Here is a 17,613-nt window from a genome sequence, read left to right as displayed (position 1 = left end):
GTTCTTTTGAAAGTCTAGTTTTCTCATGGATAGTCCTAGCATAGTATGAAAATTCACTTCTAATAAATAGCTTCAATATTCAATCCCAAACTGGGTGTCTGTGAAATTCTTAAAATATGAGAAACTCTTTGCCTTCCTTTTGATCCTCTGATCTGATAAATACTCTATGAAGTAGCTGTTTACTGGGTCTTACAGCTAAGCAATGACTGTGTAGGTGGGCAGCCCCAAAGTGCAGTGCCTGTAGTCCTAACATCAGCCTGGGTGCATTTCAAAAGAGATCATTAACAAATCTGTTCACTCTGAGGCCTTCTCTCTTGTTACGTCACACCATGCTAACACTTTCAGTAGTGGCAGGAATAGAATTCTTCCAATAAAATAAAATTGAAGAGTCTTGCTTATTTCTCTATCTTCAAACAATTTTGGTAGGACAATATTATTGTTATCGCTTTATCATCTCTGAAGCTTGCAAGGTTGAAGGAATCAATTCAATGACATACAGTGGGGAAGAGGCTCCCCTCAACTTTATTCTGGTTTAATAAAACAAACATAAAAATCCTTCTTGCTAAAAGTAAGAGAATCTCAGTGGTAGAGTGTTTGAAGTACTGGGGAACAGTCTTCAAACTCCAAATTTTGGTGAAATTGTAGTTGTTATTTTTAATAATTTTACTCACATTATTGGCACTTCATTTGTCTTTTACTATAGATTTAGAATTTAAGATGCACTCTTCAGGTAGAGACAGATAGATTTCTTTGATTTTGAGGTCAGCCTGGTCTACATAGAAAATTTCAAGCTAACCAGTGCTATCTATGGTGGTAAGACAATTGCAAAAAAGAAAAAAAATATTTTAAGGTTAAATATTTGGTCAAAAGACAGAGAGCCAAAATGACATTTTCTTTCAATTAGGCAACTTGGATCAAATTCTTCCATTGTTGCATTCCTACCCCTACTGCCACCACATGGCTCTGTGTGTGTGTGTGTGTGTGTGTATGTGTGTCTGTATGTGTGTGTGAGTATGTGTGTGTGTGTGTGTGTGTGTGTGTGTATGTGTGTGTGTGTGTGTGTGAATATGTGTGTGTGTGTATTTCCATGTGTGTGCCTGTGTGTCCTTCTACTGAGATATACTTCCTTCTCCTATATGAACTTATTCTCATCTTCAGCCTAGACTTCATTTACATGCTGTCATCTCTTAGGAACATAAAAAGAGAGATGGCCTCAGAATGAACAAAATTGTTAATGATTTCTTTTGAAACAAGAACTTATCCCATATATATCAATGTAGACTTGACTTAATTAAATCATATAAAATATCAATTTCTTCCTTATTCTCAAACACAAACCTATTGGGTGGGATGGTGGGCATTTAGGTTTCTTTGAAACTTTAAGTATCATAGTCAAAAAGTAATAAACTTTGTACAAAACACAGTTTCAATTTTTTCGACTAGGTTTTCCAACATGGAGTCACGGTTTAGAATTTAGCTTGTTTAAACAAGTTTCTCAGTTGTGTCCAACAGTCTTTTCTGAATTAATATCCATACCAATAGTGAGTATTAACTCCTAAAGATAAAATCTTCCTTTTTCTGAGCATGAGAGTAACCTATCCTAACTACAGACAGTAAAGGTCCCAGGGAGTATTCACAAATAAAGTGCTTCGAATGCTTGGTTAGAGTTTTGAATAGATGAATGAAATTCAAATACTTTTTTTGTAATGCACTAATCTTAGATGGCATGTTTTGACTTCTGTTTGAAGAAAGTTACTAATTAGCTTAATAATAAAGAAAGACCTTAGTGAAAACTAAAAGAAAGTGGCAAAGTAAAATACTTGGTCATTTTAAATATAATTAAATATATTTCTGTGTGCTGGGGAAAGCCATCTGAAATTATCCCAGCTCCAGCAGGTGCTGCATACCACACTGATATGGAGAACAAGACTAACAGATGTGGTGACTAAGGTCACAGTTGATCAGTAGGAATTAAAAGCAAAGGCTACCTGTGAATTAGAAAGATGGCTGCCAATCAATGATGTGATGGTAGAAAGGTGGCATACGATGGTCCAACCTCTACACCTACATTTACAGTAACATCTTAAGGACCAAGAGTGGGTACATAGTCTTGCACTATCTGTATACACAGAAGAGTTAAGCAGTTGTTTCATGTAGAGGCAAATATCAGAGCAATGCACATTCTTAGGTAAAAACAGACCAGACATACTGGGTCAAGTCCAAGTCATATTTGGAAAAATTATGTACTTACCCTGCCTTTACAGGTGGGAGATGGGGACCCAGTCCTATCAACTTTCACAAATCCCTGACTTCTGCTGAATTAGTAGAAGAAGATGGAAGGGGAGTAGAGAGATTCCCATGGAGTTAAAGAGGATGAGAAGATTGCTTCATAGTGTCTGTAAATACCTTGGGTTGATTATGTGGTGTCTGAACATGTGCTGGTTGCTTACTGTGGCTCCATCATACAAGGCCAGACAGATGATGCTCATAGAACAACCCAAGGGGAGGGAACAAAAGAGCCTATAAAACAGAGATGTGCATTGTAAAAGTACCTGAAGAAAGTACCACTATGTTGACATTGGCTTTATTTTGTGCTCTATGCCCTGGTTACTGTGACTATCAAGAGAGCAACTCTGGCAACGCAGAAGAATCTGGCCAGTTCTAAATGTAATGTCTAAACCTAGAGGCCATATTTCTTCACTCTTGGGATAATTTTGGTTCAAAGCATATCCCTTAACAAGCTCCCTGCTTCAAAAGCTCCAAACCTCTTTGTTTTGTTATACTTGCCTAAACATGTCTTCCTAAAAGCAAGGTTGTAAATACCATTTTATTGCTGTCTTCTCCTTTGCTTTTAAATGTAGACTACTGAGTACATTAATGTGGTCTAACTCTGGCCACTCATCTCTCATGTTTTCTTGGATTAAGTTTGTGTCTTGACAAGCTTTACATTGGCAGAGCATACAAGGCAAACATGGATACCTGTGTTGGCTGGATTAACACAATGGGAAAAGGACAGAAAGATGTGGTAGTTTCCTACTAACCTACTGCTTTAACGTGTTGTCTTTTCATTAAAAAAAGATTCTGGGTATTTTATAATCAGAACTTTAATTTGTCCTTTGACAATTCAGAGGAATGTTTTTAATTTCTAGACAGGTGACTTAGAATCCCATTGCTTTCATTGTTTTAGTATATGAAGAATTGTGGTTAGAAAACATTGCCCATTGAGTGTTATGTTCTTGGAGACTCTCTGTATACATTATAACGTAACATTTATTTTCTAAGAAGTAAAATGCTCATTGCATTGTTATTAATTCACCTTGAAACTGTATCATTCATATTGATTTGATGGCTATCTTTCTTTATAGGCACTCTTAAGTCTAAATTAAAGACTGCTATGGTTAATCTTGATTGTCAACTTGACAAGATTTTGAATAGCCATAGAAACAAACATCTGGGTATATCTATGAACAATCTTTTAGATTAGGTTAATTGATGTGGAAAGGTAGATGGCACCATTCCATGACTGAGGTCCTAAAACTAAACAAAAAGGAAAAAGGGAGCTGAGTGGTACCCATTTCTCTTGTTTCCTGACTCTGGATGCAGTGTGACCAGCTGCTTCAACCTTCTATTGCCCTGCTTTCCCACCATAGCCAATGGTCTTCCCTAAAACTAGAAGCCTACACAAACCCTTCCCTCCTCATGGATTTTGTCATAGAAACAAGATAAGTAATGAACATAAAACTTCTATAGAATCTCCATCCTCTGCCCCCTTGAACTTTTAATGGTTTGTTTTCTCTGTATCTTTAATATCACATGATTACGTGTATCACAGGGATGAGTTCTGTCTTACTATGGATTCCAGCTGTGTAAACTTAAACATCTCTTACCACATCAGCGTTGTGGTGGCTTTGATCAAAGTTGATGGTAAGCCAATGTGGCTCTCAAAGCTGACGGCTATTGTTTTGTTGTGGTTTGCTACCTTACTCAGCATCCTCTGAAAGACCTCTTTCCTTTTTATTCTAGTTTGCCAAGGCACAAGTAACAGGCTCACCCAACTGGGCACTTTTGAAGACCACTTTCTGAGCCTGCAGAGGATGTTCAACAACTGTGAAGTGGTCCTTGGGAACTTGGAAATTACCTATGTGCAAAGGAATTATGACCTTTCCTTCTTAAAGGTTAGTTCACTGAATTTAGTCACCCTAGTCAATCATTATAGAAGCTAACATGAGCAGACTGAAGCTGTATCCCAATGTTACTTGAGATATGCAACTTCATCTGAGGGAAGCCACAGCTCCCAGAGGCTACATGTGAGTTTTATTAGAAGTCCAATCTGCCAGCTAGGACCATAGCTTGTGGAAGCTCAAGTTATTTGTGGGGAAGAAAATAGAACAGAAACCCACCTGATGTTCCACGGTCCTCATAGACACTAGCATTGACTGCTGGCCATTGTCTCAGCTATATGATGATGACATACTAGCTTTCCAAATAATAATAATGATAAATTTTCAAAACTCAGTTTTGTGGTATGCATCTATGTATGTGGTATAAACACACCATAGCTATCAGGAATTTTTTTATTAGATATTTTCTTTATTTACACGTCATATGATATCTGCTTTCCCAGTTTCTCCTCTGAGAAAAAGAAAAAAAGAAAAGAAAAAAAAAACCTGTTCCCTCCCTCCTCCTGCTGCTCACTACCCCACCTTCTCCCTCTTCTTGGCCCTGGCATTCCCCTACACTGGGGCATAGAACCTTCACAGAGCCAAGGGTCTCTCCTCCCCATGATGACTGACTAGGCCATCCTCTGCTATACATATGCTGCTGGAGCTATGAGTCCTACCATGTATAGTCTTTGATTGGAGTTTTAGTTTTAGTACCTGGGAGCTCTGAGGGTACTAGTTAGTTCATATTGTTGTTCATCCTAAGGAGCTGCAAACCCTTCAGCTCCTTGGGTCCTTTCTCTAGCTCCTTCATTGGGGACCCTGTACTCAGTCCAATGGATGGCTGTGAGCCTCTACTTCTGTATTAGTCGAGCGCTGTCAGAGCCTCTCAGGAGACAGCTATATCAGGCTCCTGTCAGCCAGCACTTGCTGGCATCCACAATAGTGTCTGGATTTGATGATTGAATATGGGAATGACTCCCAGGTGGACCAGTCTCTGGATTGTCCTGTTGGGACTCAAAGGGAGATGGCTCAGTCAGTAAAGTGCTTGCCACACAAACACGAGGACCTGAGTTCAAATCCCCAACAGCCATATATATATATAAAATACAGGTATGGCAACGTGGACTTGTAGTCCCAGCTATCAGGAATTTATACGAACTTTAACAAAACTCCTGAATATTCCTAGCAAGCCATTATGAACCAACCTGGAAGAATTTTAATTTGATTTGCAAGTGCTTTGGGTCTATTTCACCTTTATTTCTTTCGTATTCTCTCCCCCACCCCCATTTTTCCTTCCACAAGAAATCACGGTCGATAAGTTCAAGGTAATTCTTTTCACTTCCATTTTCATTTGGGTCAAAGTGGGAGTCCCAGCATGTCAAATGACATACTGTTTCTTTATACAAGCTTCTTGTGCAGACACAAAAGAAGCTTCGCAAGCCTGCCGCACCCTTCACCTAAGTGCAATTGTTTAAGTGTCTTAGATTTCCTGCCACATGAATGGTATCTTGAAGTTAAATGGGGCTCCAGTACTCACTTCTTGTTCACTCCAGAACAAATTAATAAAGTTTTGTTTTCTCTCTTAGACCATCCAGGAGGTGGCTGGCTATGCGCTCATTGCCCTCAACACTGTGGAGAGAATCCCTTTGGAGAACCTGCAGATCATCAGGGGAAATGCTCTCTATGAAAATACCTATGCCTTAGCTGTCCTGTCCAACTATGGGGCAAACAGAACTGGACTGAGGGAACTGCCCATGCGGAACTTACAGGGTAAGAGGCGAAGCATCAAGGCAGAGGGAGATTCTGATGGCAATTGGTAACAGTAATTTGGCATAAATAATGACTTGGAAAGAGACTTCAGCCAGGTAAAAATTAGTTCTTCCACAGATGAGGAATAATATTCATGTTTTCAGAAATCCAGTCAATCTTAGTGAGAGTTTATAGGAAGTAAACTTGAGGCAGAAGCAGAGAGGGCATCCCAGTCACCCCCTCATCCTGCACAGACCTATTCCAAGACAATCCAGATGTCTGAAACTCATGAGTTATCACATACCATATATACCATGGGTTTTTTTTTTCTGTATCAGTATGACTCTTGTCACTCAATTCATTGATTAGGCACAGCAAAATATTAACAACAATAATGAAAACTAACAGAATAATTAGGGTGCTGTAACAAATGCTTGTGAATTTGGTCATTTGATGTCTCTACTAGAGTGGACCAAAAGCAGTTGAACACAGAGACATACATAGGAGAGGGGTCTAATGTACTAAAAAAATTTCCATGATAGAGAAGTAGGTCTTACGGTTAATATTGTTACATGGAGAGTCAGGTATGAGTTAGGGAGAGAAGGGAAGGTTTTGAAATTGGAAAGGAAACTGGGGAAGATGGTTGAAATGAGGAGAAACAGCAAGTCCCCCCCCACTCCCTGCATCATGAAATGTTTTTCAAGTCAGTAACTCACTTCATGCCACAGTCTTCTTTCACAGTGCATACTGTACACTGACATTTTACAGATAAAGGCATGGAAGTAAGAGAGCTCTCCCAAATCCCAGTGCCCATGCCTAGTTCTGTCATCTCTGTATGCTCTAGTTCTGATTGGGTAGCAATGTTGACTGGGAAGGAGATGGGGCGCAAAGATAGAGTGTAGAGTGGTATGTCAAGCTAGGATGTAGCCACGCTGCTGAAGTGAGGAATGCAGTCAGCCAGACACTTCCTTCCCCAGTTCCCTGTTTTACCACCCTATAAACTGCTTTCAGAATTCCCACCCACCACTCTAACTACGCTGAGCACCCACGCATGTTTCTGTATTTGTGCTTGCATTCATCTCTCCCATACACACATTGCATGAAATGGCCTGTTTGGTACTTTTGGCATGCCTTGTTCTGCCTGCCTTGCCTCATACATGTGAGGAAGCCAGGCAGCAGCGGTGCCTCCTGGAGCCAGGCTGTCTGTGTTCCAGCCCAAGCTCTGCCACTCAGCACCCAAGCAACCTTCATATGCCTACCCTATGTTGCCTTTGACCTCTTACCTCTGGTTCCTCGTGTTTCCTTCTGTCACACCGCTTTCACCTCTATTTTCCAGGCTGAGCTCCACATCAGCCCTTTCTGGCCTGCCTGCCTTCCTTCTAAATTTCTTCCATCCCATGTCATCTGTCAAGAGAACCATTACCTGTCCCAGATCTGCTGATCTGCTTTGAATCTCTGTCTGCTGGAATCTGTCGGCACTTCCAATTTCCCTGTCCTCTCTACGTTTCTGAACTTGTACAAATCTCCTCTCCTTGTCACCCTAGCAGTCTCCACAAGCTTTCACTGAGAATCCCCCCTCTTCCGTGTCAGCACTCTGTGCAGACAGGAGCATCCATTCTCTGCCTGGGTGGAGCTGAGGTCACTTTTGTGTCTATAGTTGGGTTTCTCCACATTTGTGGTTTTTACTTTCAATTTTAAGTATTGTATATATGTGTGAGTGGGGTGCGCATATGTGTGTCGGTACCCATGGAGACCAGAAACTTTGGATCCCCAGGAGCTGAAGTTCCAGGCATTTGTGAACCACCCACTGTGGGTGCTAGGATCCAAACCCAGGTCCTCTAGAAGGGCAGTGTATGCTCTCAATAGCTGAGTTATCTCTCCAGTTGTTTTTTTTCTCACATTAAATGATAGTCATTGGACCTTGGTGAGGATTAATGGAGGTAATGTCTGTATATCATCTAGCCCAATTCTCAGTACTGTCTCCTTTGGACATGGCTGTGGCATACCTATCTCTTTGTTCATTTCATTTCTCAGAGAGAAGTCTGTAAGTCACAATCATCTTTGCAGAGCAGAGCATCTGTGGATTTTGTATACATGAATCATTCCATGTTTACGTCTAATGTTTCTGTTGTAACCTTCTCCCTTTGAACAAGTTGGACTTTTTGTCAACCCTGACTTTGTAATGTCATCTCATTTCTTCTTCCAAACAACTGTGTAGCCTTATATGTTCTTGCACCACTGCTATTTCTTTGAGTCTTCCTCATGCATAAAATTCTTGTTTTATATCACAGTCAGACTCTTTCCTTCTTTGGTGGAAATCCTCCAATGGCCCCTGAGAGTAGGCCCAGGGACAGCCATTCTGTCCTGGTCTTAAAAGTCCAAGTGTTTTTGTCCTCCACCTTGTGCTTCTGTCCTGACTTCCCCTCCACATCACCCACCCATTCCATTCCAACTGAGATGGCCCCGAACTACAAGTCATTGTATGTCTGTCCTCCCTGCCACGCACATTGAATAGGCCTTCTTCCCACTACTGCATTTATAAATTTCACAACCCAATCATTAAAAAATCTTTCATGTCAGTATCATGAAGAAATTCTTCACATGTCCCTAGCAGATCTTCTACAGGGTCTTTTTTGGGGGAAATACTGAGAATTGGGCTATATTTGCACACTGGAAACATTAAACAGAACATCAGAAATGTAAAAATATGAGCATGTGCACTGTGTGAATTAATAGGAGGCAAAGAGTTCTAATCACGGCGATTCCATTCATGCAGAAATCCTGACTGGTGCTGTGCGATTCAGCAACAACCCCGTCCTCTGCAATATGGAGACTATCCAGTGGAAGGACATCGTCCAAAATGTCTTTCTGAGCAACATGTCAATGGACTTACAGAGCCCCCTGAGCAGCTGTAAGTGTACCTTTCACCTTCTGTTAGCTTCCAACCCTCTGGTGGGCTGAGGGACAGTATTGGGGTGGGAGAGAAAATATTAACTTTAGATCACATTCATTAACATACAAAAAAAGTAAGTAGTAAGCAAATGCTCTTTTCATTAGAGGAGATTTTATGCAAGACAGTAATATAATTTTTTTATTATTGAATACAGCAGCCATCATTATAGAACCTTCGTGAGACTATTTAGCAGAAAGAAATTTCTCTAGGACACAAGTTGCAGTGATAGTCTATTGGTACAGGGCATCTCCCCTTCTACCTCCAAGCACTGACCAGTCAAGTGTACTTCTGTTGTGTTCCTGATTCTCACAGTGGCACTGAGGTCATCCTGACATGGTGGGCTCTGCCCATCAGCTTATCAATGTAAGCATTCTAACACAGGACCAGAGAGGAGGGGTCTCCATATTTTCCTAAACGTCAGCCATGCCCTCCTCCTCAGGCAATCCCTGCAACTGAGGACCCTGCAGAGCCAGAACTAAGCTTAGGGATGCAACCTGTGCCCTTTGCTAACACTTTCTCTGGAATGACATCTTTTCACTTACAAAACTCCACCAAACCTGTTCTTCCTAATAGGTACTGATCTTTCAATACTTGAATATAAAACATGGTCCCATTTTCTGCTCTCCTGTTCCTGTAATTGTGGGCTGCATACAGGTTGAGTTTGGACCACTAGTGAAAAGGGCATGAATCACTAAAATATCAACTAAAACTTTTTTTTTAACTTAATAGCTGTATTTTATTAATGCATTGATTAAAATAAGTGCATTGAAAGATGTAGAAAAATCTGTCACCTTAGTCATTTTAAGTGACAGTCTAGGAGCATTATGTGTCCACATTGTTTTGCAGCTACAACCACCAACCATCTTCAAATTTTATAAATCTGAAACTCTGAGCTCGTTAAACAGTAATGACCTATTTTCCTATCCTCCCAGGCCCTGGCCAAGGCAACCCAATCCTACTTTATGTACCTATGGATTTGACTACTATAGGTACCTCATAAGAGTGGAATTGTATGCTTTTTTGTGGTTTTGTGTCTGGTTTATTTCACTTGGTTTAATGACCTTAAAATTTATCCACATTGTAGTTTATGCTAGGAATTTTGTTCCTTTCAAGGCTTGAAATATTTCATTATTTGCTTGTACAACCTTTTGTTTATCTGTTTATGGGCACTTGGGTTGACTCTCTGAATAATGTTACTCTGAGTGTGGGTATCAAGTCTTTTGTTTTATAAATGTATATTCTACCAGACATTGTGACATTCCACTGTGACATTGACAGTGTAAGAAACTGAACAGTATTTTACAATGGATTTTTGTTATTATCTATGAAATCAAGGTTAGTAGTTCTTAAGATTTTTGATATACAATAGGTAAACTGAGTCATACATATTTAAAATATTACATGGAGAGTCTATGGAGCTGAATTTGCCACAAATAAAATCAAGTACCTCACAATGGTAAATTTATACTCTCTGGTATATGAAAAACCCACAAAGGAATAGGGAAAAAATAGTATACAAGATTCAAACATTTTAACATTTGATCTCTGAACTTGTAAGGTATTAATTTAATAACAAATTTAGCTCTCCATTACTGGAATAAAAGTGCCTAAGTTTAAAGAAGGGAAGGTTTATTTGGGCTCACTGCTTTTCAGGTTCCCTCCGTAGTAGGTTGACTGTAGTGTTCCTGAGCCTGTGTGGTCAGCCTGTGTGTCATGACAGAAATAGGTATGCTCATCTTATGGTGCCATAATCGGAAGAAAAAGGAGGAGAGGTCAGGATTGGCTTGCTCCTTCAAAGACCTTGCCTTCAATGACTGGGATTCCAGTACTGCCACCCTCTTTTCCTAATATAGCATTTTATTTATTATTTGAAAATTACACACATGTATATAAGTAATTGTGATCATATTTAATCCCTTGACCATTTTTCCCAACTTCTCTGTTCCCCATGTCCTCATCCCACTTTCATATCTTGTTAAAACAATCCATTGAATACAATCAGTGCTGCACATACGTCATGAGTGTAGGACATCCACTGGAGCATCCTTAACCAATCAAGTGCTATACCTACTTCAGCAGCCATGGGTGGGTTCTCATGATCCCTTCCCTCACCCATGCTGGAATGTTGACAGGCTTGGTCTTATGCAGGTCTTGGACAGGCAACCACAGCTGTTGAGTCCCTGAGAAGAACAGCTGTGCTGTGTCCAGAAGATGTCTCGCAGCAGTCCTCCCTGAACTCTGTTTCTTATCATCTTCCCACCCTCTTTTCTCGGATGTTCTTAGAGCCTTAGGAGTGAGGGCTGTGAGGCAGAAATTCTATTTATGGCTGAGTATTCCATAGACACTTACTCTCTGCACTTTGACACTTGGGGGTCTCTGTAGTAATCATCATCTACTACACACACACACACACACACACACGCACGCACACACACACACACGCACGCACACACACACACACAAACCTGTCTGATGAGGACTGAACACTAATGACTGTAGAGATAAGTATTTTGAGGACAATTTAATGCTGTGTCTGTGTAGCAGAATAATAGTAGTAAGTTCTTCCCTAGAGCTCAGGAGCTTCTGGTCAGATGTACAGTATCAAGCATGTGTTTCCTTCTGTGGAGTGGGTCTTATGTCCAATTAGAGACTGGTTAGTTTCCCCTCATAACATTCACACACATCTTGCCAGGCATCCATTAGTCCTGTCTCCTAAAGTCCCCTTCACCTCTCTGTGACATAAATCGTGAACCTCTAGGAGTCATTACATAAACCTAACTGAATCAAAATTGCATAAATAAGTGGCATTTCAAGTAAGAATTGATTCAGTAAATTGTTCTGTAATGGCAATGACTAAGCTACAAATAGCCCAAGTGTTAGAGCTATAACAGATTTTTAAAAATAAGTAGGAAATAAGAGTTATATATATATATATATATATATATTAGAAAACAGGGACTCTCTTTCTCCTAGGTCTCTTACCCTCTACTCTCCTCCATTGACAAGCTGCAGATGCACACTCCTTCTGAGAAGCTTGCATTTCACCTTTAACAACAAAAGCAATATTATGAGGTGGTCTTAAGTACTATATACATATGAGGCATCTGAGATTCTGAAGAGCAACCCACTGTGGCCAGCATATATTATCATTGATAAAGTTTATAAATTGAGGTTATAAAAGTAGATTTATGAGAAAGAAAAAAATAGAATCATCAACTACTCCATACATCAACATAAGTACCAAATATGTATTAAGTATATGTAAATATATATATAATTTATAGTTATACATAATATAAGCATAGTCCTAGAAGGAAACATGAAGCTAAATATTTATAGTATCAAGTTGAAAAGCAATTTCAGACACCATCAAATAAGCTTTCATGTGAAATAAAATTGTTATATGAGATCTGATTGCCTAAAGAGGACTACAGAACTAAGCAGAATGATCTCTAAAAGCCTAATAGGGGTGTTACATAAGCAGCACCACGAGTAAGGTAACCCAATCACAAAAGAACACACATGGCATGCATTCTCTGATAAGTGGATATTAGCCCAGAAGATTGGAACATACAAAGTACAAACCACAACCCAACTCAAGAAACTCAAGAAGAAGGAAAACCAAAGAGTGGATACTTCATTCCTTCTTAAAAGGGGAAACAAAATACCCATGGAAGGAGTTGTAGAGACAAACTATGGAGCAGAGACTGAAGGAAGGGCAATCCAGAGACTGCTCCACCTGGGAATCCTTCCCATATTCAACCATCAAATCCAGACACTATTGTGGATGCCAGCAAGTGCTGGCTGACAGGAGCCTGATATAGCTATCTCCTGAGAGGCTCTGACAGTGCCCGATTAATACAGAAGTAGAGGCTCACAGCCATCCATTGGACTGAGTACAAGGTCCCCAATGAAGGAGCTAGAGAAAGGACCTAAGGAGCTGAAGGGTTTTCAGCCCCTTAGGATGAACAACAATAAGAACTAACTAATACCCTCAGAGCTCCCAGGTACTAAAACTCCAACCAAAGAGTACACATGGTGGGATTCATGGCTCCAGCAGCATATGTATAGCAGAGGATAGCCAAATCAATGGGAGGAGAGGCCCTTGGCCCTGTGAAGGTTCTATACCCCAGTGTAGGGGAATGCCAGGGCCAGTAAGCAGGAGGGGATAGGGTAGTGAGCAGAGATAGGGGGTAGGGAACAGGGGTTTGTTTTATTTTTATTTTATTTTATTTTATTTTTTCTTTGTTTTTTGTTTTTTGTTTTGTTTTGGTTTTTTTTTTTTTTTTGAAGAGAACCTGGGAAAGTAGATATTGTAAATAAAGAAAACATCTAATAAAAAAAAACAAAGGCAAGAAAAATAAAACTGCTCCACAGAATTTTTCAACAGCCATGTTGGCCAACACATTGATCATCATATTTCTCAGGATGATTAATGACAGAATAGAAGCCATTTGCAGCTGCAACTTGATATTGACCAACTATAAAGATACAAATATTTAGCAATTACAAAGATTTGCAGGCAGTAGTATGCCAACTACTAACTAAGGTTTTAGGTGATTAGCCAAGTGACTCACAGAATTAGAATGTTCGCTTCCTGGGCCATGTTCTGCACCACTCCATGGCTTGGAGGAGAGGAGTGTTCATTTCCCAGTCACGACGTAACATCCTAAACATCCAGTGATGATTGCCCCACACAGCCAGGCAGGACTGGATGGAGCAAGGTGAGTAAGTGTACACTGAGCAGATCTGGTTAGAGAAGCCTAATCGGGTGGCACCTCTGGAACCCTAAATTCATTAGCTTTGTCATTTGTATGGCTGGGACGAGTCAATAAGTACCTTCTGTCTCAGGGTTCACAGCTAAAGTACAAACAAAAACAGCCCGTGGCTCTGCATTTGTCCTTTCTTGCAGGAATCCTTTAATTTTTATCCTACAAAGCATCCAGGCCAACTATGAATACAAAGCTTCCAGGCTGTTCCTCATTGCTAGAACATTCTTTAGGACCTTGAGAGAGGTGTCGTCAGCTCCACATTACTTGTTATTCTTATCGAAATACACATTTAACTACTTGGTTTTTATTTCAGGCCCAAAATGTGATCCAAGCTGTCCCAATGGAAGCTGCTGGGGAAGAGGAGAGGAGAACTGCCAGAAATGTAAGTCAGTGCAGCATCAGGGCCTGAGAAACATGCTCTGGTGAGGGAGTCCACACAGTATGTGGTCCTCCCCTCCTACACTCTGTGACTGAACAAGAACAGGAGCTTGGCAAAAGACCCAGAGTTAGTCACTTTGTGAACATCAGTCTTGCAAACCTCACAGGCCGCAACTATCTAAGGCTTACTACTTAGGATAATTTAACCTGTCATTAAATGCATGAAAGCCAACCACCCAAGTGCCCATGGTGACACTTGGGATGCCTTGTCTCCTGCTCCAACCTCCCCTTTCTCTGGAACACAGTGTTTCTCTATGGGTTACATGTGTAAGTCCTACTAATTTAAAAACCAAAGTTTAATTCACTTCAGCGTAGGTACCGCCTCACACAACCTGGGAGCATGTCAGCTTCAAAACTGACAATAGTCCATTGCCTTTGCGACATAACTATCTCGTTCCTTTAAACACTGCCTCCTGCCAGGAGCTCTTTATGCTATGTGCCTTCTGCATTGCCAAGAATTCCCTAGCTAAGATCTACTTATTCAAAAGATCAGATCAGACTTGTTTCCTAATGGACTCAAGTCTCCCAAGTGACTTGAAAGAAATGATAAGAAAAATATACCAAGAGGAAAGTTGTGATTATATTGTTTGGCTGAGTGTGGATGCCTAGAAGCTGTTCCCTGTCACAAAAAACCATGTTTCCCCCTTTTGTTTCTTTCTACTATGTGCAAGCATTCCTTGGTGTCTCTAGAAGAGGAGCAGCCACCTAAACACAGCTCACTGGTGATCTTTCTTTTTCAGTGACCAAAATCATCTGTGCCCAGCAATGTTCCCGGCGTTGTCGTGGCAGGTCACCCAGTGACTGCTGCCACAACCAGTGTGCCGCAGGGTGTACAGGACCCCGAGAGAGTGACTGTCTGGTAAGACTATAGCTACTGGGGAGTTGTGCTGCAGAGCTGTGCACTTTGCTCAGCATCTGATTGTGACTGCCACCTTCCTGTGGTGCACGTTTTAAAAGTGTCATGGACAACAGCAGCAACATTATGACAAATAGAGAAAGCTTCTTCTGTAAGATCCCCTGAGAACCATCCCCAGTTACACAGAGCTCTGGGCAGTAAGGTATTCGCACATCATATTTTCACGCCTCTTGGGCTGCTCCTGTCCTACCCTACCCCACAGTATCTCCCCCTCACACTCCCTATCACTTCTGAAGAATCTCTAGTGAAGGCCCTAGTGTTAACTTTGCAGTTGTCAGGGGTTAGTGAATGTGATTTCTGGGGTCCATGCCGACCCAAGCCAAGCTCCACGAGGCTGCAGAAAAGGAAGTCCACCTAAAGCTAGAGTCTAGAATGTTCTATGGTTTCTGGGACAGAAGATCCTTACATTCCAGAAACTAAACCTGGCTCTAGGGATGTGTTTCACTTGGGTAGTCTGGGCTGATTCAAATGGGCAGACCAGGGATAAAACTGTAAATAGAGTTCTTAGAAAGATCCAACATCTTTCTACATGGAACCTTCTTGCTAAGATTCCTGCATTTTGACAATAAATTCTAAAATATATTCTCTAGTGTTCTTTATGAGAGAAACCCAGTAAAAAGTGAGTTTAAAAATAATATCACACCATACTTTCTACTATCATGTGTAGATTTCATTATTACCTATAATCAATAGAGATAGGTTTTTCTAACCACAAACCTTAGGTTATATCAACTAGGACAGTCAGTATACTTAAAAATGGATACTTAGTACTTGTAAGAGGAAGCTGTTTCTGAGTATACTGGAAAGGCTTACTAGACATTTTTCCTCTCTAATTGAACATGTGAACACTAAGAACTGTCACTCTCCCGCTGACCTGCAGGCTGCCTGGCAATGGGTTCCTTTCATTTGGATGCCACATTCTTGACCAGACATGTTGCCCCTCCTATGACAGGTCTGCCACAAGTTCCGAGATGAAGACACATGCAAAGACACCTGCCCACCACTCATGCTGTACAACCCCACCACATATCAGATGGATGTCAACCCTGAGGGGAAGTACAGCTTTGGTGCCACCTGTGTGAAGAAGTGCCCCCGTGAGTTCCTCTTTCACCCATCATCATGTCCTCTTTTGTCTTATGCTGGAGTCCTGGGCAGTTTAGGGGCAGCGGCTACGCTTGCCTTGTTGTCAAGTAGGTTGGTGCCTGCCTAGCTAGGTACAAAGATGAGGACCCCACTCAATGCTGAGCAATGGAGGCAGAGGCAACCTCAGGCAGCCAGGATCCCTTTCTTTAAAGAGTGGCTTGACCTGCACTGATCCCAGTGTTGTTATAGCACAAACCACCTATCCCTTTACCCGAAGTCCCAGAGCCAGCTATAGTAACCTGGAGTGTCCTGGAGCTGACTAACACAAGATCATGACTCTCTGGGCCAACCATTGTTTGACTCTGCATTATTCTGGCATTTAACAGACCTAAATTAGAAAAGGAGTAGACCCACCCTCTTGCGTGGAAGAATTTGGAGTTAAGGTTGGGCTCTTGAAGTATTTTAGTTTTGGTTTTGCTTTGATTTACTCATTGGGGTTCAAGTTTTATTCCTGTATGATGGTACTCGATGACACCTATAGGGAAATGGCAACATGGATCGGTCCCAAAGAGAAAAAGTGAAGCAACCATAAAGAGCCTTAAAACCAATCTTGACTTCTAGAAAGTAAATTCAGACAAAAAATGTAAAGGGGAAACTATAAAGGTGAGATTTTGCCTACCTAGAGAGAATGAGAGGAGAGGAGAGGAGGGAAGGGGAGGGGACATCACGGGAGGGAAAGAGAGAGAATAATGAGCCACTATAAGTTAAATGGAAAGCTAAGATGAAGAAGAACTCACCACAGTCATGCCATATAGATAGGATTTTTGTGTGAAGGCTTAGAAACAGATCTTTAAAATCTGCAAGAAACAAACCTATGATAACAAGAGCAAATGATTTCACAGATATAGTACCAATGCCCATATTTTGAGCATATATTTAGAAAACTCAAAATAGGAGCATAGCATTTCTAGTAATACTGTAATCATAAATATTAAGATAGACTACATAAAGGTGACAGGGGAGTGGAGAGAAAGATTGGGGCACCTGTCTAGGAAGCAGAACAAACTGGTCCTCTCACTGCCAACTCCCCACAGACTGCATAGTGGGTGGGAAAGGATAAAGCTAGTGTCAAACAGAACAAACTGTGGTCACCTCAGCGGGACATGGCCTGTCTGATAAGCATTAGTGTATATGTACTACATATCCTAGGTTTCCTTGTATATTCTAAGCATTAGACCTGTCACAGGAAACTCACGTTCAGCGAGGGGCTTTCAGTCAGTGGACACACATGGTGGGGTTTCCTCTCACAGCTGTTTTGCACCTGAGGTCAAATGTCTGTGTTTCTCTACATTACCGTCAGAAAAGCCGTTAAACTAGGGCTTGGTTCCTCTTCTACTTGAAATCTGTCAGTCTTCCTCCTCAGAGTGAAGTGAACCAAACTAAGAGGGACCTTTTCAGCAGGCCATACACAGCAGGACATAAGGATGTTTGCGGAAGGTTCGGAGCACCTGCTGTGGCCTTCAACACCTTCTTTTCATT

The 17,613-nt window shown here is 41.1% G+C and overlaps 1 protein-coding gene across 1 annotated transcript in view; it reads left to right on the top strand.

The window, feature by feature from the left end:
* Egfr (epidermal growth factor receptor) overlaps positions 1–17,613 on the top strand; it is a 169,001-nt gene that overhangs the window by 105,084 nt on the left and 46,304 nt on the right. Inside the window, exons 2-7 of the mRNA XM_031342887.1 lie at positions 4,024–4,175; positions 5,750–5,933; positions 8,689–8,823; positions 13,951–14,019; positions 14,816–14,934; positions 15,944–16,085. Of these exons, the coding sequence (XP_031198747.1) occupies positions 4,024–4,175; positions 5,750–5,933; positions 8,689–8,823; positions 13,951–14,019; positions 14,816–14,934; positions 15,944–16,085 (801 nt within the window). The remainder of the gene's footprint in view (positions 1–4,023; positions 4,176–5,749; positions 5,934–8,688; positions 8,824–13,950; positions 14,020–14,815; positions 14,935–15,943; positions 16,086–17,613) is intronic.

This window comes from Mastomys coucha, unplaced genomic scaffold (assembly GCF_008632895.1).
Source record: "Mastomys coucha isolate ucsf_1 unplaced genomic scaffold, UCSF_Mcou_1 pScaffold22, whole genome shotgun sequence".
Taxonomy (NCBI): Eukaryota; Metazoa; Chordata; class Mammalia; order Rodentia; family Muridae; genus Mastomys; species Mastomys coucha.
This window is presented reverse-complemented; position numbering and strand designations above follow the sequence as displayed.